Source organism: Miniopterus natalensis, chromosome 7 (assembly GCF_054644295.1).
Source record: "Miniopterus natalensis isolate mMinNat1 chromosome 7, mMinNat1.hap1, whole genome shotgun sequence".
In the NCBI taxonomy this organism is placed as follows: Eukaryota; Metazoa; Chordata; class Mammalia; order Chiroptera; family Miniopteridae; genus Miniopterus; species Miniopterus natalensis.
In genome coordinates, this window is record NC_142087.1 from 50,650,644 (window position 1) to 50,676,645 (window position 26,002).

General features: G+C 38.8%; 1 protein-coding gene across 1 annotated transcript in view; it reads right to left on the reverse strand.

Annotated features, from left to right (window-relative positions):
* Window positions 1-1,038: 1,038 nt before the first annotated feature.
* Window positions 1,039-26,002, reverse strand: part of KLHL14 (kelch like family member 14) — an 89,276-nt gene continuing 64,312 nt past the window's right edge. The window contains exons 3-8 of the mRNA XM_016195940.2: window positions 21,144-21,233; window positions 16,264-16,342; window positions 8,640-8,830; window positions 8,407-8,565; window positions 5,482-5,639; window positions 1,039-3,101 (exon numbers count right to left, since the gene is read on the reverse strand). Coding sequence (XP_016051426.2) covers window positions 2,961-3,101; window positions 5,482-5,639; window positions 8,407-8,565; window positions 8,640-8,830; window positions 16,264-16,342; window positions 21,144-21,233 — 818 coding nt within the window. The 3' untranslated portion in view covers window positions 1,039-2,960. The remainder of the gene's footprint in view (window positions 3,102-5,481; window positions 5,640-8,406; window positions 8,566-8,639; window positions 8,831-16,263; window positions 16,343-21,143; window positions 21,234-26,002) is intronic.

The window sequence follows — 26,002 nt, forward strand, 5'->3', positions numbered from 1 at the left end:
ACAATGTTGATAATTATGACAATTTGTTAAGTGATGTGTCAAGCAGCTGGGAAAATAGAAATTTGGGTCTAAGAGGGGAGGACAAAAAGGTAGTAACTTTAAGTCTACAGTCACAATTAATTAATTCAAAACCCTGGTCCCTATGCTCACTCTCCCAATTTTAATCAGTCTATCTAGTTACGGACTTAAAGTGGGTGGCTGCTTGGAATTAGGAAAAAGACAATTATATTCACTTAACTGCTCTTGATTCCGGGTCAGCACTAGAGTTTTGGGGGAATCCGGGCCTTTGAAGAAGCCCTGCTACAAGCAGGCATTAGATCAGGAGATGGTGCAGGAGACTGGCTCAGAGAGAGCCTCTTTCTGGAATGCTGTGCTGGCACAGAGAGGGGAGGTCCAGGGGCAGAAGAGAGGAACTCACTACTCTTGCTTTCGTGGAATGCTAGGGGGGATCAAATAATCCTTTAATTGTGAGTTTCATCCCCAGTAATGGTAGATTGGGCGGGGAAGCATGGAAGTAAATCCTTTCTAGCTTACAAGCTTCAGGAAGTAGCTTCTAACCCTTCATAACTCTTCAGCTACACACCTCAGTCTCCCCTATTGTCTCCCACAGCCATCTTTCCTTGCTCTGCACTTCTTTTTCAGATTAAAAAAAAAATTAAATACTACTATGTATTTAGACAATTTATCTAATCAAATGTGTGGTTCAGTGATTCTTTAGAAAGTGTACAAGTATTGTTTAATACATATGATGCTTCTACTCATTTCTGTAAGTATTTAGTTATTAGATCTTGGATAAGTTACTCCTTATTGTAACACTCATACAGTGTCAAAATCAGGTTTAACTCATTATTTTTAACTCAACATTTTTCCTGAAGCATTCCATAATTTTTAGCATTGTCCATACTTGTAAAATACACTGCAGAATAAAAATATGTAGGCATTTATATATTACAAACATTTAAACAATTCAATGAAGATTTATGCACAGGCTTTATAAGCAAAACCATGAGAGACAGTTGAATTAGTACATAAAGTTTTTATTTCAAGTTTCCCCCTTCCAAGCAAGCTTCATTTACACATTCTAATACTGTACAAAATTTACATCCTCTGTGACTTTTAATCGTTTTTCACTAATAGTTTGTGTCTTTCTGAAATACAGAAAGCTTTACTTACAGTTCTCATAAATGCTTTTATTTATTTGGGCTAGAAATAAAAAATAAATGAAGAACAAGTCTAAGGAAAGCCAATGTCCTTGTTTAAACGGCGACATTCAGGCGGCACGGTGACAGGCGACGGTGAGGTTCTGGAGCAGACCTTGTTTTCTTCCTGATGTCAGCTGGGGTTTCCCCGCCAAGCACTGTAACTTTTCCTTCTATATACTCATATGCTTTCAAGGAAAAAGAAATGAAAGTTCATTGTACTGGATATATACTTATATATATATTTTACAACGGATCCTTTGGATCTGAACATACAAATAAATACAAAAACAACAAAGATTGCACTTGACTGTGGAAACGGCACCGGGCTCCAGGTCCCCTGTCCACCTTGACGTGTCCCGCAGCGAAAGCTCGTCACCCGGCAGCTTTCACCTGTGGCTTCCCCGCGCTGTTGTTCTGAATGACACATTTGTTGAGGGATTCAACAACATCTCTGGGTGATTAAAAAAAATATTTTAGGCTTTGATGTTCTCCTAATGGATGTCGTTCCAGATCCGAAGAGCTTGAAAATCAAATTCACGTTCCTGCCAGTGTTGTTCGTTCGACAGGCCACACTGAGCAGATGTCATGCTCTCCCGACCTTCTGGTCCCAAAGTCCTCGGGGCCCCGAAGACAACTAGCGACTGCGCTCTTAACCGGGCCCAGGCGTCCCTGGCGATGGCAAACACGTCTGATGAGCTGGGGGAATAGTCAGGGCAAGCCATGTGCTTTTCCAGAGCCAACTCTAAAGCCACTGCTAGAGCCCAGGCGAGAGGGTTTGCTGGGGACTAGCATTCGCTCCTGCGGCTCTTTAAAGTTGTGTGTTTTAGGGACAGAGAGACAACTGGGATTGTACTTAAAAGAAATGATTCTTTCATTTTGTTCCTGAATTCCGGAAAGCCATCTCTCAGTTTTCATTGTGGGTTAAGTTTGGGTCAGATGTCACCCGACAGAAAACACACTACTGTCTGCCTGCCTGTCAATCCTACCCTTTGACGCGAACTACACGTGTGTTCCCTACTTGTTTATACACTGCAGGAAACGAGAGAGCCTCCACGAACCCCACAGCGACACAGTGCATTTTGTTTTACTCTTTCGGGTAAAACTGAGAACACAGAAACAATGACTTTGGCTACAGGGCAGAAAGCAGTTGCTACAGGAGCCAGCATCTTTCTCCTTTCTGATCCCACGAGGTTCCCAGGGGAAGAAGGTATACGACAGTTACACAGAAACAAAAGTGTTTCTCTTTAATCTGATACGATTTTCTAGAACTGTGTTGCCTAAGGAGTCTGTGAAGTAGCCACAGGTTAGGGATATAGAATCAGGTGGCAATTTCTGTGATGCAGGGAGAGTACTTCAGCGGGTCCCACGTTGAATCACTCATGAACACAATGTCCCCGGAACTTCAACATAGATCACATGCAGGCAGACTACAATGCACAATACTGATCTCAGGTCTCTCTGGGGGTGCTCTTCTATATTTTATCTTTCTCCTTTTGAAAGGGTAAGATCCATGGGAGGAGTTTTTGTAAAGCTGGGACAAGTCAAAACCAGTCTGAAATGGAAGAGTCTGTCACCACCGGAGGTTTGTTGTGATCCGAGTTACAGACACAGTATCTGTTCAAGAACAGGTCTTTTTCTTTCGTAGTTACTTGTACATCAACAGCAACCGCTCGGCTGCATTGTTCCTAGTTATAATAGTGATGTCGCCTGTCATTGTTTCCTAGAACGGGATACTGTTCATTCCAGGGTTTCCTGGGGTTATTTATTGTAAGGTACGCAGGCGGGCAGGATAACTGTTGCACAGGCTGGACCTGCCAGTGGTTCTGCTACGTCTCCTTCTAGTTCTGTCCAGGTGCCTTTTTCTGGACAATAGCATATTGTAGATGACTTGTAGGCCCCCTGTAATGGCAGAACAGGGAGCATTTAGGGAAGGATATTCAGAGAAGTGCAACGGCAACCTTATTTATCACATTTACCTTGCAAAGAAAATATCAATTGTCTGCTCTTGTTTAAAAACTTCAAAATTAAACAGTGGATTTTAAACTGTTTCAAGCCAAGGGAAAATTTGAGATTGACAAAATTTCTAAACTATGTTTTTATGTGTGTGTGACTAATAAGAAAAGTCAAGCACCTAGAACATCCTAGATGATCAACAAATCCCTTAAAATAATTGACCAAAAAAACAGAAATTATCCTGCTGGTTTAAGATAAAAAAAAAAAAAATCACCTTAAATAGTCAAATAATTGAAGTAAATTGGATTTTAGACTGTTGCCTCACATTTCCATTTTTATTTTACTACTGTAGAGAGGATTAGAGCTTGATTCAAAATCAGTTTAAAATAAACTGGAAATGAAAGCTTGCTGATTTCTTCGCACACTGATTTATTTATTTTCAAAAGGCCACATGAGAAACAAACAAAAAAACCTTGTTTCTTTTGTCAACCTCTGGGGCTAGTGCTTGTATAACATTTCCCTTCCCAAAGTGACTTGCTTTTTATCATAGACAACAAACAAAATTCCCCACCAACCTAACAACCATTTTCTGAAAGTGTGTCTTTCTTGTGGCTACCAATTTGCACCAGCAAACAGGCACATGTTGAGTGTCTGGTGATATATGTCAATATATATTTGCCTCTGTATGACTAATAACCTTTTAAAGTTTCCCCTAAAACTTTATACAACAACCTTGTTTGATGCAAAAGGAATAAAACCCTGAATTAATCTTACAAAATGAACGCATATAAATAGGAAAAGATAAAAAGTCATGATTTAAAAAGTGAATATGTAGACGTTAGACCCTATCTGTCTCCTGATGTGATATAAGTTGAACTACAGAGGCTCAAGTGTTTTTGGCAAAAATAAATAAAAAAAATTTTTTTTGAAGAGAAAAGCTGCCCAGTTGGTGTGGCTCAGAGGTTGAGCATCGACCCAGGAACCAAGATGTCACGGGTTTGATTCCTGGTCAGGGCACAAGTCTGGGTTGAGGGCTCGATCCCCAGTCAGGGGTGTGCAGGAGGCAGCTGATGGATGATGTTTCTCTCTCATCGATGTTTCTATCTCTCTATCCCTATTCCTTCCCCTCTCTCTAAACATCAATAAAAACATATTTTTAAAAAGAGAGAAAAGCTGAACTTAATTAAGCCCTTATATCTAACTTCCAGTCTATAGGAAATTTTAAATGATGCCACGAGGAAGCCATTAGCTAACTGCATAATGCTGGATATTCTTTTTTTTTTTTTTTTTTTAATATATCTTTATTGATTTCAGAGAGAGAACAGGAGAGGGAGAGAGACAGAAACATCAATGATGAGAGAGTCATTGATCGAGCCCACAACCCCGGGCATGTGCCCTGACCAGGAATCGAACCCCGATCGCCTGGATCCTAGGTCAAAGCTCAACCGCTGAGCCACGCCCGGCCGGGCAATGCTGGATATTTTATATGATAACTGACTCTGCATATTTCAGCAAGTCAGTGGCATGAAACAATAAGTTCCATGGGACTGGGGGTAATGTTCCAGTTTGCACAAGAGATGATAATACAAATGAGACTTGTTTTAACATAACAATCTGAAAAATAAATTTTTTTCAAGTGAACAGGAGAATTTTAAGTATGGATTGGATATAAAGAAATTACTGTTAACTTTGTTGGGTGTGATAATACAGTATGTTTACATAAATGAATGATTTCTTAAAGGTAAACACTGACACATTTAGGGTGAAATCATATAATGTCTAGAATTTGCTTCAAGTTGCTTCAGTAAAAATTTTTTGAAGGATGAAGCAAGTATGGCAAAATGTTGATGGATGTTGAAGTTGGATGGTGTGTTAATGAGGGCCCACTTACTCTCAATTTTGGTGTATGTTTGGAAACTTTAATGATAAAGGGGGAAAAAGTGAAACACGATGATAAATTACATATCCTAAATAGAATTTGTGGATATTAAACAACTGATTTCCATTTTCATGCCTTTCTGGTCAGAAAGTTTTCAGGCTCTCCTATTCAAACCACTTTAGTCTGACTTACCGTTGGAAAGCCAGAATTGCAAAAGCATGGGGAAGGGAGAGAACCAGAGACCTAACCCATTCATGATACAGTTGATCAGAGAGCAAGCTAGCTCTACAGAAGCCACGCTGATTCTATTACTTAAAGTAATTTACTGTTTGCATATAAGCGTGATACTCTTTAAAAGTACATGCATGGGTGGATGACACATTTTGAGGGAAACAAAAAGTAAGTACAAACAGTTCAAAGGAGGAACAGTTCAGTGGGGGTACAAACCATGCTCCAGCTGTAGCCTCCCACAAGGTAAATGCTGTCATCAAGCACTGCACAGCCAGGACCACTTCTTCCCTCCAAGATGGGAGTTTGGAGAATATTCCACTGGTCACCTTTTGGGTCATAGCATTCCACGAGCATTACATCAAGGTGGGAGAAACCTAGGTAACATAGCAAAATGGAATTACAGAAGAATAAACTCTCACGGTCCCAATTTAAAGCTAGAGCTTCTTTTAAAAAAATGGTCTAGAGCCAAGAAGCAGATAATTGTGTCTTGAAGGCACACATGTATAAATTTACTGGTGAAATTAAGAGAGATGTCAGAAAGACCTAAAACAAACAACTAACCCAACTCCGGTTGTTTCAGATTAATTCAAAGCAAGAACCATCTGACTAGATTAGATGTCATTGGTTGATTATATGGGGGTAGAGTTTATGAAAAATGGCTTATTAAAACTTTTTTAAAAGGTTTAAAATAATTATAGTTAAAGCAAGCATTTTATAGAGTGCCTTTAAAAAGTTAAACAGCTCGCTTATTAAAGTGCTTTATATAAATGAACTCATTTAATCCCATCAGTAATCCTATGAGATGGTTGTACCATTATATTCATTTTATAGATGAGGAAACTGGGTGACAGAGTTAATGACGTGAGTAAGTCACATGGCCAGTAAGAAGATAGGCTGAGATTTGAATACAAGTGAACTGGCTTCAAAGTTCATACTTTTACAGATTTTTCTTAAATGAGTATTTAACTCTCTCAAAATGTTTTAATTAAAATGTGTTGTTCAGCATATTCTACCCTTTTCACAGCCTATGTAAACAGCTATGACAATGTGAACTGTTTCCAACATCTACTAAGAATCAAGGTTTTGAGTATGGGGCTAAGTTCCACCGAAGGGCCTCTCTTCCCACTTCTGATAAAGTTTCTCAGTGGCCGGGACAGTCGCCAGGTCACAGGGAACAACTTAGGTTACTGGACTCTCCTGGGTCCCTGCCTTTAATTTAGGGAGTCAAAAAACCCCTACTAGGAGCTTCCTGGTCATTGAGCAAACTAAGTCTTTAATGATTTTTTTCTCCTAGTTAAACACATGGTATGTATATTTGCTAGCCGACAATTACAATGCATATAATAAAAATAAACCAATGTACTGGACTCTTCAAATTAATTGAGAAGGTAGACCAAAAAGTAGAATAATTTTCATTCTCGAAGAGGCAGACAGAATATTTCAGGCCACTAACCTTTTACATAAAATAAATCACACTGATTTTGGAACAGCAGAGTAATGTGCTTACTGCAACTCTGTGGTACATTTCTTTCCTTTACCATTAAGATAATGGGTAATTTTTGAAGCATATGTAACTGGAATGAGGATTTGGGTAAATTCCTGGCTCTAGGTTCTAGTGGCATCATATGAGAATATGTGTGCCTTCTCTGTACCAAGTAAAAGTATTACTTTTGTTGACTGTAATTGTCATAACTACCAAGGAAAGGGTCACTATCCCTTATTTACAGACATGAAGTTAAGTGTCTTGAGTAAGACCACACAACTGTAAGTACATAACTGGGATTCAAACCTAAGCTTAGATGCAAAGTTCACACCCTTTCCTCTAATGCCTCAGTGTCTCCCTGAGCCAACCTGACTTCATGCGTGCCATTTTTCATTTAGACTGTCATTACTCAAATCTTTTCTGTCCAAGTATAACCATAAATATTAAAAGTTCCTAAAATAGTTAGGCTTTCTTGTGCAAAGAAATTAGTAGAAGTGATATTGTAATGCAGGAAACTACAAAGTTAATATAAAACATATTGATGTAAGGGCATGGTGTGTGGGTTGACATGCAGGAGCACCAGGGAAGGAAACAGAGTAAAAGGGAAGAGCTGCAGGAGGAAAGATAACCGTCTTCCACTGGGGAGAGCGCTGAGATGAGCAGCAGACACAGACCAGGAAATGACATTTCTGACTCATCATTCTTGTCTGGCCTTTATTATATTTAGGGGTAAATATTTAGTAAGAAAAATAGAAAAAATGTCTATGTTTAAGCCATTTTTTAAAGATGGATATCTAGTTGAGAAATAAATGCACAGATGGGCCTTATCTACCATATCCAGATGGCCTAGTTCTCTTTGAGTTCAATTTCAAGGATCATGGAAGGTCAGAGCCACAGGGGATTTTTAGAGATCAACTTCCTTTGTTTTCAGATGAGGAAACTGAGGTCCAAAGTAGTTAGCAACATTCTCAATACCATACATCTCTCTATTTCCCTATCAAATTCAGTGTTATATAAATGTACATAAAGCTGCATACATGCACATATACTATAAAAAGTTGGAGTCAAATACAAATATGAAGGAAAAGAACCAAAGACATGCCTCTAAAGATACTATGCTTTAAATAAGTTTTTTTTTCCATTAAAAAAAGCAAATAGAAAAAATTTGAGAATCATCGATGGTTCTTAAAAGAGATCATTCTAAATTTAGACATGAAATTCTAAGTGTTTTCTTTAAGAAAAATCACCTATTAGCTTTGCGCAGCTATGACTAAAGTTTTTATGATTACTACAGAAAACAATTTTCAGGACAAAATTCATTACTATAACTTTGTTGATAAGGAATAATTTGTTTTTACTGAATTCATTGTTACAACAAATTGTTTGTGCTTTTTCAGTTATTAATGCTTTCATTTTTAAATTTTCTACAGACATCATTATTCATTTCCTTAATGTGTGTGGTAACTTAAAAATAATCCTATCTGCAGAGGAGCCAAAATAAATGCTTGCCCAGTGGTACCAGGAGTTTACGCAGAGTAGATTTTCTTTGGTCAACATACTTTTTACTTGGTTACATTAAGTATGATTATCTAACAAGAAACCCTGTTAGCAAGAAACATGAGATGCAAATGTTATTGTGATTAAAAGAAAAAAAAGACCTTTCAAATGATTTCCTCCAATTGCATACAAGCGATCGTTCATTACAGCCAAAGTATGAATGGCACGTTTTGTGTTCATGTCTTGCTTTCGAGCCCAGACATCCATCACGGGGTCATAGCAATAGAGCCACGGGACGTACTCTCCATTGTGCACACCCCCTGCGAATGGAACACAGACATACAAGTCGAGAGGGTGCCTCGGGGCGAGCCGCGCGCCAGCAGGCGGGACTTGCCTGAGATGTATATCTTGCCGTTGTGCACGGCTCCCGCGTGCGCGGCCAGGGGCTGCGGCAAGGAGGACACGTAGCGCCACTCGTTTGTCTCGAGGTTGTAGCACTCCACGCTGGACAGGTAGCCCGTCTCATTCCTCCCGCCGATGACGTACAGATGCTTGTCCAGCCGGCACGCATAGAAACTGGCTCTCCTGCGGGAGAAACAACCACCGGCCGTGAATCACACAAGGGGCCCAGTCCGTCGGGAAAAGGGAGTCTATTCAGCGTCGGAAAGGGTTGCAAGCCTCTGAAAATCTCATACGCGGCTACCCTCTCAGTCTGAGGCCTCACCCAGGAGCCGTGTGCACTGCCCATCCTGGTTAGCCCTTCTGATATCAAAGACCAGTAGAGGAGCAATGGACCAGCTCGTTGTCTGAGCTCTTTTTATCTTGCTTTTGATACACTGGTAAAGTGTTCACTAATGTTTGGGATATTTGGTACCCTGTAAGGCTATCACAGCTCAGTAAGACAACGTGAAAAATGAGGTAGATAATGTAACATTAATAAATTATCTTGACATTCACTTTCTTTATGGTCCTTCAAGGGTCATTGTTTCCAATTTATAAGAGAACTACATCATCAAAATTTTTCTTCAATTATCATTTTTTCTTTTTCTCCCCCCAGTTCTACGGCAAATAGAGAAACTTTTGTGAACTGAATATAGTGTTGAAAATTTGCTGTTATATAACCCATCACAGGAATTTCATCTCTGTAGTATTTGGTGTTGATTCTTACAAAGCTATGGGATATTTTTTAGTCTCTTTTCAAGAGAGGCTCTTTATTAGATTATCTCATTATGCCACTGAAAGCAAAAGTTGTAAACTGTGTTGAAAGGACTGGAGACAGGAAGACCAATCCGAGGCAGACCATAATCCAGGAGTGAGGTATTAAGGACCTAAATTATAGTTTTAGTATAAGGCTAGAAAAGGGTGACAAAAAAGATATTTTAAAGGCAGATGTAAGACTCGGCAACTAATAAGATATGGAAGCTGAGGCAGGATAAAGGTTAGGAAGACTAGGTTGAAATCTTAAGCAAACCTTTGGATCTTCGCTTCTTTTTCTCACTGATGCTACCAGAATTATATATTCATAAGGAAAGCGTGGTCCAATACTGACAAACTACAATTACTAAGTGCCAAGTCTCTTAGAGAATATAATTTATGTTTGATGAATGATGGTTTTCATAAAAATTGATGCTAAGTCTCTTGGGCAATGTCAATAACAAGATGAAAAGTCCCAGAAGTTTTTATCAGGTAAACTTATATGGTTTGGAGATTTTCCAAGTTGTGTTTATGAAGTGCCCAAACCTCTGGGAAGCAGTGTATAGCATCTTGATAAACAGTTTGATGTCTGGAATAAGATTGCCTGGCTCCGTGATTTACTGGGTGTGTGGCCCCTGTGTTTATTGCAGCATTATTTACAATAGCCAAGACATGGGAGCAACCCAAGTGCCCGTCCATAGATGAGTGGATAAAAAAGCTGTGGTACATATATACCACGGAATATTATTCGGCCATAAAAATAATGAAATCTTACCATTTGCAACAGCATGGATGAACCTAGAAGGTATTATGCTCAGTGAAATAAGCCAGACAGAGAAAGACAAATACCACATGAATTCACTTATATGTGGACTCTAAAGAACAAACAAACAAATAGAAACATACTTATGGATACAGAGAACAGACTGATGGATGCCAGAGGGGAGTGAGGTTCAGGGATTGGGTGAAAAAAGTAAAAGGATTAAGAAGTACTAATTGGTAGTTACAAAACAGTCTCGGAGATGTAAAGTAAAGCATAGAGAATACAGTTAACAATATTGTAATAACTATATACTGTGCCAGGTGGTTACTTGAAATATCAGGGGGAACACTTTGTAAAGTATATGATTGCCTAACCACTATGCTGTACACCTCAAACTAATACAAAAGAATGTTGAATTTAATTGAAAGATAAATTAAAAATATTTCCATATACATTTTCTTAATAATACAGGGGTGAGGCAAAAGTAGGTTTACGGTACTATTTCAGTATCCACTTTCATGGGCCGTTGGTTAAATTACAAGCCATCGTTACTTAAAAGATAAATCGTAAGTAAGGATATGAAATAATAACAATCATAAAAAGACAAGTAATATAAATAAATAATACAATAATAAATAAATAAATAATAATATAGGAATAAACTCCGTGTTTCGTGGTCGCACAACTGTAAACCTACTTTTGCCCATCCATGTATTTTAAGTGACAGTTAAATTCTTTAATATTTGTGTAGATAATTTATTACCATATAGGTATGATGTATGTTATATATGGTGTTGTATTCAGTTTTACTTCATTTAATTCCAGCTTTATTGAGGCATAATTGACAAATAAAATTGTAATTTATTTAAAGTGTAAATGTGATGATTCAATATATGTGATGCATTTAATATGCATACAATGTAAAGGGATTCCCACCATGAAATTAAATAACACATTCATCACCTGACATAGTTACCTCCCATTTTTTTACTAGAACACTTAAAATCTACTCTATTAGCAAATTTCAAGCATATTAACTATAGTTATAGGATCCTTTATATTAGATCCTCAGAACTTATTCATCTTACAACTAAAATTTTGTTGCCTTTGACTAACTGCTCCCCCTTCCCCCCACTCCTAGCCCCTGGCAACCACCATTCTATTTTCTGTTTCCTTAAATTCAACATCTTTTTAGATTCCATGTATAAATGATATCATACAGTGTTTGTCTTTCTCCACCTGGCTTATTTCACTTAGCATACTAACTTTCAGTTTAAAACGGCAGGATTTCCTTCAATTCTATGGCTGAATAATATTCTATTTGATGCAGACACCATGCTTTCTTTATCCATTTATCTGTTGACAGACAATGTTGTTTGCACATCTTGGCTACAGTGAATGATGCTACAATGACCGTGGGACTACAGATATCGCTTCAAGATACTGATTTTGGTTCCTTTGGATATATAAGCAGAAATGGGATTGAGGGATCATATGGTTCAGTTATATATTTATAGTCCTGAAATTGTTAGTATTATTGGTAATTTTAGAATAATATTTTGGTTATGTTTGTTTTTTCTATATTTTCTTGATGCTTTTGAAAAACATACATGCTATGGAAAATTCCGAAGGAAAATGAACAACAATGATGGGCAAAGGAAGAAGAAAAATGGAGAAGGGAGAATAAAGAGCAGGGGAGCCTGGCCAGTGTGGCTCAGCAGTTGAGCGTCGACCTAGGATCGGGGAGATTGTGGTTTGATTCCCGGTCAGGGCACATGCCCGGGTTGTGGGCTGGATTCCCAGTTGAGGGGCGTGCAGGAGGCAGCCGATCAATGACTCTCTCATCATTGATGTTTCTCTCTCTCTCTCTCTCTCTCTCTTCCTCTCTGAAGTCAATAAAGACATATTTAAAAAAAAAAGAGCAGCAGAGACAGATTTCATAAAGTAAGGGTTGTTAACCTGGGCCTATGTCTTCCGAGGGGTCCATAAAGCCCTTTTGAAATTGTAATAAAATGATGTATGTATGTGTTTTGTGTATGTGCATTTTTAGGAAGAATATGGAGAAAGATTTTGGAGGAAGATTTAATCAGATTTTCAAAGAATGCAAACTCCCCCAAATTGGGGTTTCCTGGTGTGGAAGAGTAAAAACTCTTTGAAATATAAAATTAGGTTTAAAAACAATTGGAAAATTAAGTGCATATAGATGGATCACTGGTTCCTTTAATTTCTCTAGCCAGATTTTAACTGCTTTCTTATGAAATATGATAAGTCAAGATTATTTTACTAGTGATTTTACCTTCTCAGTTAAAATGTTTCATTGAAAAGACTCACACATGTCTACAAAAATCTGTACGTAGATATTTCTTTGCAACATGGAAACAGGATAGATCAGTATCCCTCTGCCATGTGAGTCTACGACAGGTCTTAGGGCCTCTGAAATAATTAGTTTACTAATTTCACTCATGTGCCATTTTAAAATAATCTAGACTATGTGGGTTTTAAGGTGGTGAGTTCTTCTATCCACTATATATTGGTCAAAAAAAAAAAAAGCCCACCAGCCATAAGTATGAAAACCCTCTAAGTTTTTATAGTGGAGGGTAAGAGAAAGGTCTCTCTTTGGAAGCATGAACTCCTTTTCTCTAGTCTAAATTTCAATTTTCTCACTTGCCTTCCTTTCTCACTGTGACACCGAGTCAGCCTGCCAGAATTTGCTCTCTTTAAAATTAGCCTAAGTATTCTTAATTTGATGCTCCATGTGTACTCCTAGCTTTATCCACACAGTGTCACTGTTAGGATCTAAATGGGGGGAAAAACCCAACCCAGTAGGTTTCACTTCCTGATGAAAAGTGCATTTTTATGTAGAAATTCCAATAGCGAAGATTCTGAGTCTCTGATTTTATCCCTTGTGTGCCCAAAATGAGAATTCATGAAATGCATTCTAGGAACACTGGTTAATGGTCTGTCAGCAGCTGTGAACATTTGTTCCAGGCTCAAATTCTACCATTAGGTCTCTTGGGAATCCCTGCCCTGCTTGTCCACGTGAAGAGCACACCTGGTTTAGGCTATGCAGGCTATTTTTTGAAAACTAAGTTAAGATTATTAAAGATTCCTTAATGGGGTTACACTGTATTTTAAATTGTTCATCTCTTCCCTCTACAACATTCCCCTGACCCCACTGCCACAGGCAATGTTCAATGTACTGAGATAAGTGAAAAGACTATGAAATCCCGAGTACTGTACCGGTCTTGACTCTTCCTCTCTTACCCTTAGGGTGGTCAGTTTCTATGCTACAGCATGAGATTGAATTACTATAACTTTATCTCAGCTTGAATTTTTGAATTTCATCATCAGCTTAAAAACTATTTTCAAATGGAATATTGTCTGACATTGTTTCTTATAAGGCTTCTAGAAACACAATAGTTAAATTTGGAAACTTTCTGATGTATTTGCTTCTAGATTTCACTTACTCTGTGAAACATATGCTTTGTTTTTGTTCTCCAGATGGCTTTTCCTTTCTCTTCCCCCCCCAGACTAGCTAGGGAGTAAGATATCCATACAAATAATACCTAAAATGTCTATTTTTATTAAAAAAACTTAAAGTCACCAAAGCATTTCTATTGATTGGAGTTTTCATTTTTGCCCTGTCTTCTTTCTGGAGAATCAAATCCTAAATCTGAACCAAAACAACCCGTAAGTAAATTCACAGGTAGCAGGCATGCAGTTCCTGAGCAGACCTCCCATGGTTGAGGAAGTCTAGAGGATGTGTGCCCTTTTCCCGGCTGAACTGGGACAGCCTGCACTTTATTACACTCTTTTGGATGCTCTAATTAGGTAAGCTAGCAGAGGAATCTGTCCAGCCAGCTCTGTAAGAATGGGTTACCCCGGAGTGTTTTACAACTTGTTTCTGTAATTCTCAACCAGTTCGCTAACTTATCAGCAGTTTGATAGCAGCTAAAGGCATGGGAGTGGGGTGGGAAACTCCTGGTGAGTTTGATTGATGATCTACACAATGCAAAATTAACTCAATTAAATGTTTAAGAAATCCTTTTCTGATCTGTAGTCTGTCTCACGTATTTTAGTCTTTTGCCTTCTTTGTTTAATCACCAATTAGGCCACACTGGTAACTGATTGTACTTGCTATTTTGGATGGAGGCTTAGCAATGACAGAAAAATTTCATTTTAAGTTATGGATTGCTGCCTGGGTCAACCAACCCATAGGAGATGTGGAGCTAGAAGATTGACTGGGCATCTGTGAGATCTGCCTTTTCCCATTCTGCTCTGCTAGGAGCTCTTTATTTGGTCTATCGAGTTGATTGTTCTAAATCTAAAAAAAAACTTCTCTTACTAGGGACCTGACATGATATACCATAATGACTTAGAAAGAAACGTTAAACAGTCCATCCTGTCAACGGTGGCTGCCGGGCACCGACAGACCATGGCAGGTCTTTTTATCAGGTCAATGAGCTGCTAAAAATTGTCTAAGTAGGACCCTGCCATGATAGGCCATAGTGCCTCAGAGGAAGTCATTATAGAATATCAAGTAAACAATACACACTTTAAAAAAATTACTAATTAGGTTTTGCAGCAATACTTCTCATCCTTAGGGGCTCTACAGTGAGATAATTGACCGCGACGTGAGTTATGCCTCCCAAACCCAAGGCGTGAAGGTTAATTATCCTGGTGCACAGCCCCCAGCAAAGGGGACCACAGTGATGAGGTGCTGACATTTCAAATATGTTATTGATGTTTATTTTTAAAATAGAATTTAAGTAAAACTTTTTTGAATGGCTTTGATTAAAGGGTAAATTGATGCCGCTACAATCACAGCAACCAGGAAATAACCGCCAAAAGAGAGAAACAAGAAAGGCATCAGGAAGCTTTTGGGGTATCCCTGTATAGAAACAGGGAGACTGAGAAGTATGCCAGGATATTAGTTGACCTAGAATAATTTCTTGAGGTACCTCTGAACTAGACATTCCTAAAAGTGTCTGTGGTCCTTTTAATAGATTGTGCCTCATCATTTTCAGTGTATAGCTCTTGGTCTCCTAAAAGAAAGTCTTGATCTATTATATGGGGTAGAAATTTAGTAAGTTTTTTATAGCATAGATTCATAGTCTTCCTGCAGTAATGTTCATTTTTGAATGAATGGTATGATCTGAAAATTTCTTTTTCACTTGGAATTTATGATTAAGGATCTAATTTGATCTCAGTGCGATGTGATTGAATGCTTTTTAAAAAAAGGAAATGTTAAGGTGAAGGGTCATGAAAGAAATAAGAAAGAAATTATTTCTTAATTCAATTGATAAAATAGGTTGTCGATTATTGTTACTATTATTCTGAAGAATTTGCTCAAGAGGATGTTGAGATATTATTTTAAAAGAATCAAGTGTTCAAATTTTAGCATGTAAATTTGCATAGGCATATTAAGATATGGCCTCGTGCCTGTGTAACAGCCAGGAGGGCCAAATAGGTATAAATGTAGTTGTCACCTTGTTCTTTGGTGCTAGGAGAATTGGGTGAGATAAACACTGTACATAAAAAATGAGAGGACACCTTGCAAAACTGTGTGGTTTTTTTTTAAAGCTAACAAATGACCTGTTCTTGAATATATGATGGAAAGACATCTGAGGAGGCAAATGGAAAGGTTTTGAGTCAGTGAGACTTGAAAACTTTAATATTGAAATTTCTGCATCAAAATGCACATCACTGTGAAAAGGGTGTTTTATATTTCAATGATAGGACTTAAATATATCATAACCAAGGAGAGTGGGATGGCCTATAAGATGATATCTCTGTTTGCCAAAAAACCAACGCAATGTAGTAAGGGAAGAAAAGTCATAGAATTTTTTTTCTTCCTCCTTTAGGATAAATTGACTTATTTGATTATTTTTGTCCATTGAATTAATAAGGCAGTTAATCTACATTGGCCAGGCCAAGTTTTGTATGTCGCCCCATTTGTCTCTCACTGGTTCCATGATGCCTTATCATGGAAAACCACTCAGCACCCATGCTTCCCGTAGAGCCGCCACAATTGTTTCAGATACAAGAAATAAACGCTTACCTTTCTTGCATGGGTGGAAGTTGTATCCAGCTATTAAATCGGGGATCATATCGGCTGACAAAATTTGTACTGTGTTTTCCTGTAAAAATATATTTGAGACACTTAAAACTTAAGATTCCTTTGTTGTTTTCCACACTTAATAGCATTTTATAAGATGCCTCTGTTCTCAGGTTTAACAAATAGATAAATTAAGTAAAGGGACTATCTTACACGGTCTGAGAAGTGATAAAGTCGGTAAAAGAGTAAACGAGCCACCTCCAATGTTTTCCCTTTTTCCTCACTTCTCCTCTGCCCCGCCCCCTTATTTTAATGAGTGAGAATAAAAGTAAATCATAATAATAGGAGCAAGTATGTTTATCAAACCGGTTTTGTCCCCAAGTTAGGGTAAACATTTCTAGTTTTGGTGTTTTTATGCTTTAAAAACATGAAGTTATTGCCTATAAATAATCAGTTCCAGAGACAATCCTGTGTGATATCTCTGGTTAGAGCTTTTTTTTTTTTTTAAAGAATGATCCAAGAATTCTATCATTGGGAGAGTCCACTCTCTCTCCATGCAGTTAACAGCTTTCGCAACAATAAGCGTTTTAGGGAAATCAGTGTTAAGCTGTACGTGTTGCGTATGTTCTGTTTGTATATTTGAGGGAAGTACAGTTGCTGTGCCCTATCTCAGGTAAAAGTTCTGAATGGGAAACGTGAGTCCTTGGAACTGGTTAACCAGTTTATCCCCTCTGTTGAACCTAATAAGCACAGGGATGCCTCCGAGGCATTACAATTATTCTTATTTTACATACAGGCTGACACCAAGAAACAGAAGCAAAAGAGTATATTCCATTTTCTGTGTAGCAGCTGAGATGACAATTATCTAAAGCACCTGCGGCCTGAATTCTAAAAGTCTGTTTTTTATTCATATACATGTAACTAACCATTGAAATACAGGTAGCAAACATGAGCACAGGAATAAACAGGTAGGAGCGAGTGTGTGTGTGTGTGTGTGTGTGTGTGTGTGTTTACATAGGCATGTATACAAAACACAATTATCATTTGCACAATTATCTACTGAGTACTTATTATGTGTCTTATGTGTTCTAGGTTCTGAGAATACACTGGTAAAAAAAGAAAAGCCAAGTTCCTGTTTTTGTAAATGAGTAAACAGATATATATCATACTATTAAGTAGATGAAGGCTATAAAAAAATAAAGCAGGGATTGATAGAAGGGAGGCCAGTTTAAGTAGAATGGTCCCAGATGCCTCTTGCAAGCCATGCAGATAGCTGCAGAATGAGCCCCTCGGGCAGTGGGCAGGCGAGTGTCAAGTCCCAGGGCTACTCATGAATTCAAAAGCAGCTAGAGTGCTGGAGTGACTTGGACAGAAGCCAGAGAGGTGTCAAGGTCCAGAACAGTGACAACAAGAAGGCACTGGGGGGTTTTGAGCAAGCAAGCAAGGAATATGGTCTAGTTTGTCTTTTACAAAGACTCTTGCTGCTGACTGAAGAACAGACTATAGAGGGGCCACTGTTGAAGCAGGGGAGCGATCAGGAGGTCACTGAATAAAGGTGCAGGCAGAGAGATGTGGTCAGGTTTGGGATCTATTGCATGGAAACAGCCAATTCAATTTTCAGATTGATTATTAGTATGAGATAAAGAGAATGTGATTAAGGAAGGTTGCCAGGTCTTTAGCCTAAGTAACTGGATGGAAGGTCATGAGATCTGCTGAGGTGAGGAAGACCAAGCAGGAGTAGCTTGGGGGCTGAGGAAAGAAGCCATGAGCTAGCTCTGTTTTGGACTTAACCTTGAGAGGCCTGTGGGATCTCAAAGTGGAGGTATCTGGTAGGCCACTGGCTAAATGAGGCTGTAGGTGCAAATTTTGGGGTTACTATTCCAGAATTATTAAAGTCATAGATGAGAATGAAACCCCTTTAGGGAGAGGGTATGAAAATGGAAGGTAATATACATCCTGGGAATTAGCCCGAGGATAGAAGGAAAACTAGCAAAGGAAAGAAATTGTCAGAGATAGGAGGAAAAGTGTGGTATTTTGGAAACTATAAAATACTATTTCAAAATGAGGAGTAGTACCTGAGAACTGACCATAAGATTTGGCAACATGGAGGTTAGTGGCCTGGATGGCACTGCTTCAGTGGACAGGTGGGAATGTGAGCCTGAGAGGGGACTCCTTCAGGGCAACTAAAATATGAGAAAGCAGGGAAAGAGGGTAGGGAATACTTTTTAGAACTTCTGCCATAAAAAGATTATAGCTGGAGGATGTAGCATCCAGAGAAACTTTTATTTGTTTGTTTGTGCTTTTAAGTTTGGAAGTATTGCAAAGGTGCTTGAGCAAACAAGAGGGAATGAAGAATAGACCTTAGATTGGAACAGAAACAATAATAAGAGAAAAGAAAGAATATGTGGGTGGCCATAGATATAAGTGAATAGATTTGGTAGGAGCAAGATAAAGGTTTTTATCTTCTGATTGCTTCGGTTATAATTGAACTAAGAAGACAGGCTATGCAATGAGAGTGAGGAGGGAGGTTTTGGAGAAAGGTGTTTGAGAGAGAAGGTGTGAAACAGTTAAGCTGGAGGGTGGGAGAGTGTACTGATCAGGACAATTTAGTGGAATTGGCTAGAAGTCAGCATGGTTCATTAGTAGCCAGAGGTTTTCTATATCCACAGTTAGTTGCTCAGGGGCAGGGAAGAGGTGGAACAGAATGGATTTAACCAGGACCAAGGCTTTACTAGGTAGGTACAATGGAAGGAGGTGGACACTAGGATTGTGGGTGTGTGCACTAGTGTGACTGTCATAGGCATGGACAATAGAATATAAACTCAATAAGGAGGGAAATAAGGACAGGAGGGGATAATGGGCAGTGAAAAAGTGGTAGTCAAGTGAAGGAGGTGGAATTATCAGGAAAAGAGGGGAGAGCTGCCACAAGGGGCAACAGGTGGTATAGTCTGAAGAAATCTTTTAAAGAGATAGATGGGTTTTAAGGGCATGGAACTGGCAATGAAGAGGAAGCCGAAAAGCTACCTGCCTTCAGTAACATGAATAGTATTAATCATAATTTCAAAAGTGACTCAAGATTTAGGTCTGACAGGAATGTGTCACCTGGGTCTTCACATGGAGCATGCTGGGAGGAGACAGGCGGCCCTACAGGAAATGCAGTGCTATGCTTTCCATAGTCTTTTCCCACAGCATATTCATTGAGGGCTTTAAAGCAAATTGCTTTACTTCTCAGGGGTGGGGGAGGCAGATCAGTGAGGTCCAACAGCACAATTTTATGGGAGTCTGAATTAGTTCAAAGATAAAATCTTGATTCTCTAGAACAGAGGAAGGAGCATGTCCATTAAACTCTCTCCTAATTCCCCGATCCAATCCTCTGAGCTGTGTCTTTGATAGAAGTTGAACAGAAACTAGTTACAGGTCATTTTGGGGGGACGTAAACCTAGGGAGCAGATTTTCTGTGTTATTGATTAGGGTCTGTCTCACAGGAATGGGAGGTTCACAGAGTTTTGTGAACAGGGAGCTATGGCACTGAGACTGGTATTTTGACAGAGGCTTATTCCACCTGGGAAGAAAGGTGGGCTGAGGGAGCACTGTCATCAGAAACAAGGCTCTCCAGCCTTTTCTTTTGGTCATGCGTTAGTTTTAACCTGGACTTTAAAGAGAAGGTTCTGCACATTCTTTGCTTAGATAAACTTGATGACAGTGCACTGCAAGTTCACTTACAGATGCTCTGTTCAGCCGAAATCACTTCTGAGGAAGGACAGGTTAAACAGCAAATGGGGAGTTTGCAGGGATCTGTATGTATGCCCAGGCTTCTGGTAAGATCAAATGCGTCATTTCAAAGGTAAGTTAGAGGAGAGATATTACATATCATTTTTGCTCCTGTTCCAAATCTGTTTCTCACCGAGCCCAGGAACTGTCTCCTTTCCAGCCATTAAAGATGTGAACCAGCTATGCTGCAGGTCTTAAGAACTAATGTCCACCTCACTTCAAAGAAATGTTCTCGGAGGGTGGCCTGGGTTGTTTTCTTTTAAGATTTTCTAGACTGAACAGATGTAACCATTTTCTATAATTTGCCTTGGCACAGATGCTAAAAGAGAGCATTCACAATAAAATATATGCAGTATATGTAATTTCATCTGGATGTTCTGGGGTTTTAAAGTAAAAATGTGTACCTGCAAGCTGTTTTATGGTTTCTCAGTCATAATGATCTCTGTTACACAGAAGGCTACAACTGCAGCTCCTCCTCCACGTGCAAGCTTTCCAAAAATATCTTGATAATTTTGCGTGTTCTGCAAGGCACAGTGTTCTCCCTGTGTTTGGCTTGGGAAATGCGTGAAAGTGTTTTAATTTCTCTTTGCTATAAATTTATGAAGTAATCACATCAACAGGGAGGATGGTGGATGATCTTTGGAAGAAGCCCGTAAAAGGTGGGACAACTCGAATGGGTCTCACGTAATAAATGCTGCAAAAGAACTTCGGCGAAGGTTTTGTACAGCGGGACTGCAGATAATGCTTAATTATTGAAACTGCATTGTTACACTGGTAAAATGGGAGAGCAGTGGTGGAGAAGGTGGTGAGAATTCTTAATAGCTGCAGCTTGCCACCTGTCCCCAGGGAGCCCATGCCTGCGCTGTGGCATTCCTCAAGGGACGGATAAGGAGAGGGGCTGGGGCGTCAGTGCGAAGCCAAATCCCCAGGCAGCGAGGGAGTGAATGCTCTGCTGCGCAGTCCTCTGCTAGCTCAGTGATTGACCCTCCTTCCAACTGTCAGCCCAATTCACTGACTACTTCACTGGTCCCTGCTGCACAGATACGTATTTCCCACAGTAATTACAGACTGGACTGTTACCAGTGCCTTTCATTACATTGTTCAATAGTTACCATTAGGGTTCCATTGGTCCTCTCCGCCCAACACAAACAAGAAATTCTCTACCTCCACAACGCAGTGGTGGGCACTGTTGTACGGCATAACTGGAATGAAGAAGAAAAAACAGATGCATGAAATTTTCCACCTTAGGACCTGCCCGTTGGCTCACTAGTTATTTGCGCTCCCTAAAGTGTATAAAATGTGAGAAGAAGTCAGTAGGAAGAAGAGAGTCAAGCGGCAGAGCGGGGCACCCACCAATCCACAGTGGCTCAATGGTGTGTTCCCAGCAACTGCAAACCCAACCCCTTTTGATGAATTTTACATAATGTTATTCCACAGATTAGTCAAGAACGACCTGTCATGCTGCTTTCTATTCTTAAGTTCTCCTCGCTTGTCTGATGATGGGGATCTCATTCTGAAACGATGCTCGAAACTCCCAAAGGGTCAGGGCTGGGGTTGCTTCTTGGAAGAAATAATCCTGCATACACTTGGAGCCATTACGATGCTCTGCCCAAACTTGGTTTGCTGGCAATCTTTCCATAAACAGACTCAGTGTGCTTGGTAGCTTTCTATTCCACAGCAATGAGCAAGCTGCATTTCCATACAGTTTTAAGTTTTTAAATTAAGGTCCTGCTGATTTAATGCCTTCTCCAAATGTATACGCTTAATTTCCTGTCCAATGTCATTAGCAGCACAATCACACATTTTCTATCTATCTGCTTAGGAGCTCTTCTGTAACACAGATAAAAACTGTCAGAAACATCACAAATATTCATTCCCCTCCGCTCGCCCTTCTCCCTGCCCCGATGTGGTGGCTGCGAGGTGGGGGTGTGACTCAGAAGCCCATGAACGCCAGGTTTCTCTGTGTTTGTTCTCATTTACATTTTCATTTGGGAGACACGCACAACCAGGACAGGACACCCCTGTCCCCCACCCTGTGCGGTGCGGTGTTAATCTCTGCTATTATAATATCGTATGGTAAATGTAAACATCCACAGCATTAGTTATAACGCAGGCAGTGGCTTGGGCCCAGTGGCACCAGTAGTAAAAATGATGTCCTTGTTCAGCTCATCATATGGGCACCTTAAATCTAGGTGAGGAAAAATGGGGAGGTGATGTGCATGTTCAGGCAGGGAGCTTATTGCTTGACACGGATCAACAGAGCACTTAAGAAACCAGTGCAGTGGGAAATCAATGTGAGCCAAGGCCAGATCTTACTTTGTGCTCTTTTTCCAGTGGGGAGAGAGAGAGAGAGAGAGAGGGAAAAAGAGAGAACACACCTATCTTACACCCGACTCATTTTGGATGATACATATCTTTCATGTCATTTTGTTTTTATTATTTTTTTTATTTTTCTCAGAATGTGCTTAGGTAGGCCAAGATAAGTAATAAAAACAATAGGAAACAGGCAAAGCTTTGAAACCTATAACACAGCTTCTGAAAGAGCAAATCAGGTCATTGAAGCTTTTTACAAAAGGATTTTAAGAGTTTTGATTGTTTTATCATTTTTTAAAATTTTTACTGTGACCATTCATTGTTTTTGAACTGATACCCACAAGGGAGAAGGCATTGGTATGTACACCCCTGATTTTGGGGCTAATGTAGTTGGGTGTGTCCTTGGTTTGTGAGGCCCATTAATTAGGTCGATTGACTTAGGGGGTCATCTTGGGGATGCCCTTTTCCTCCTCAACCCTCAGTTGTCTCTTTGGGAAATGCTTTTAACCATATAGATTCTGCAGGCTTCACTTCTCAGAACCCATTTGGGGCAGAGTATATGTTGAGGTGATTGAGCAACTAAGATTAGATATGTTTTGAATATCTTTTTTTCTTTTCTCTTTTAAATTAACTCATTGTTTGGATTATGATGATTGTTCCAAAATCCCAAAAACAAACTATGCTACCCATATGTTAAGTATCTCATGAATAGTCTGGCAGTACTCAGTTCATCACAGTGTCATCTGGTCAGTGTAAACTCATAGCACTGATTGCCATCTACTCCCATGAGACATGAGTGTGAGAAAAGAGGCCACTGACTATACCCAACTAACTTGATGACAATCACTCTTCCAATATTTATTTTAAATTTTTGGCCCGTTCAAGGTCCAAGTCTTATAAGTAATAAAAAGTTGTATTATCTTCTTTTTAACTGGAAGCCCAGCATTATAATACAGCACTATCTCTGAAAATATAACTACACTTGTATTTTGTTCTTGCCATTCATTTGCTCCCATTCAGGCAAGCACAAATTAAGTGAAGGAAATAATAGTGATTTATTCTTAAGCCTCTTTTTCATTTGATTACCCCTATTGTTATGCTTTATGCAAACAAATGAAACTACTGCACTGACTATTGAAACCTTCAAAATAAGAGAGAAGGTCTTTGAAGTTCTAATATAAAGGTTACTTGAAGGTATTCTTATTTATCTTCACATATTTACTCTTGTTTTTAAACCTTGTACGCTATCTTTCTTGGCAGAGAATTTCAGTATTCTCATTCCTGAATTATTGTCTTTTTTGAATTATTACCATGAGTTGAGAGGCTATAAATACACACAAAAGCTCTCTGAAATTATTCTGAATGTAAAATGCTCCAAATTTATTAGAAGAAAATCTATATTAAATCAATGTTTGAGTTTTGCAAAAGAGCCACTTTCTCTGATTTCTGATTAAACCTGAAGGAAAGTAAAATAAATAGGGCAGCAAGCAAGGGCAAACATCTGTTTAAAATGGCATCAGGTCCTGTACTTATTGATCACATTTTAAATAACAAAGAATACATGCCTGACCCTTTCTAGATTTCTCTAGAGGTGGACACTAACCTCGCCCTCACAAGCAGTACTGGAGGCGAAGTTTGTACTCCATGTTCATCTGCAGCCCAGTGTGAGTTTTTAGCGTGTCAGTCAGTGAGTTAGAGGGAAAGGGTAAAGAGAAGCTAATCAGGATGAAATGAGATTAAAGGCTGTCTAATTTTACAGCAACTGTGATCCATCAGCCACTGTGAAAGTGACAGTGGAAATGAATGATGGAGACAGACAGGTGGGGCTGTACATTTCACTGATTTATCCTCAAATGCACTGGGCCTTATTTTATTGAGTGAACATGACCGCATTTATCATGACTGTCATCTAAACCCACTTCCCTCCATTTAAAAAGGTCACTTTACTCAGAGGGAGCAGGAGAGAGGCACTTTCAAATCAGATTTAAAATCTCATAACACGTGTTTATAAGGCCCTTTGTGAGAATTCTCAACTTTTATTAAACAAACTACAAGTGCTAGAAGGAAAGGGGGGAAAAAGCCAGAAAACTGAAAAAGAAGAAGCCTTTGGTCATCTGTGGGAATACACTCACTCATTTAGCCTCTCAATTTGAAGCAGCTTGTACCATTTTTGCCTTTCCCACTCCAAGCAAGTGAAATTCTATTCTAGCTTGGGAAATGAAATAAAACATTTGCACTTAATATTTTTCATCAAGAAAGTAAGAAGCAGGTGATCCTATAAAGTTAACTTGGAAAGGATATTAAGGCCCAGTATTTACTCTGCAGAATGACCGATCATCACACACTCAATAGATGGTAGCAGTTGTTGCGGGTTGAATCTCTGCCACAATTCACTTATATGCCTGTTAATTGTTTTCCCATAACTTTAAGGCCATAAAAATCTCAGTTACACAGTCTTACTTCTCCTTGTACCAGTGCAATAAAATATCCTGAAATGTTATACATAAAATTAGTCTTTGTAAAGAATGTTTTGTGTTACTTTTCACAATAGTAACCACGCTTTACCAAATATTTACTACGTGCCAGGCTATGTGCCGGTGCTATATGTATATAAAATAAAATGTATAATTATGTTTATATTTAGGTACCTATATTATATCACTGACAATATAATAACACTTATGTTTTATTCTTGCCACTCATTTGCCTCCATTCAGGCAAACAGAAATTAAGTGAAGGAAATAATATATGATATTATAATACATGATAGAATATACCCATACTTTATTTACCTGTATTTACCTAGATCTTTCATTTAATACAACTAACTACAAGGGAGGAGTTACTCATTTATTTCTTTAAGAAATACTGACGTTTTTAAGAGGTTAAGTCACTTATTGAAGGTCAGACTCAGCTAATGAATGGCAGAGGAAATCCAAACACAGAGATATCTGGATTCCAACCCACACTCTTATCCATTTCACTCTACTGATTTTCAATAGGTATGGTCATCCAACCAGCAAGTAATTACTGAGTACCTGTGTCTTCAATGATGGTGTTCCTGAAATTTCTGTATAATTTTTTTATATTAAATCATATTTTAAATGTTTATTATTTTCATATTTAAAGTAATACTAAGGAAAACAAGTGGGCACTACTTTAAAGTGTTTTTTTTTCTGTAAGTCCGATATTCAAATAGTGGGTTTTCTTAAAGTAGAATACATTTGTTTGACAGAGTCAGAAAAACACTGAGCAAATAAGCCAGTTAAGGGTGGGTAGAGTCTACTGGCAGAGGGTTTTTATTTATTTTTTAAACAATGAATGCATATTTCAACCTTGCAAGCAGATTCATAGTATCTTGGGCATAGAGACCCCTTTCCTGGCATATAAAATGTGCAGGGTGCTTGTTGTGTTTTCGAAGCTCTTGTTTTCTTAGAGATCGACACTATTTCCTCCCATATTTTATATCTAAGGAATGTATACCTCTTTCAAAAGAAAGTTACAAATGTCCTTCCTTCACAACTACAAAATTTCCATGAGCATCCAAACAAGAGATTGCCTAGGGCAATGTGAAGTTTATAAAATTGCCAAATATATGGTTATTGAATATTTATCATTTTGATGTCACATTTATGAGGGCCTTGATTTCCTCTTGAGC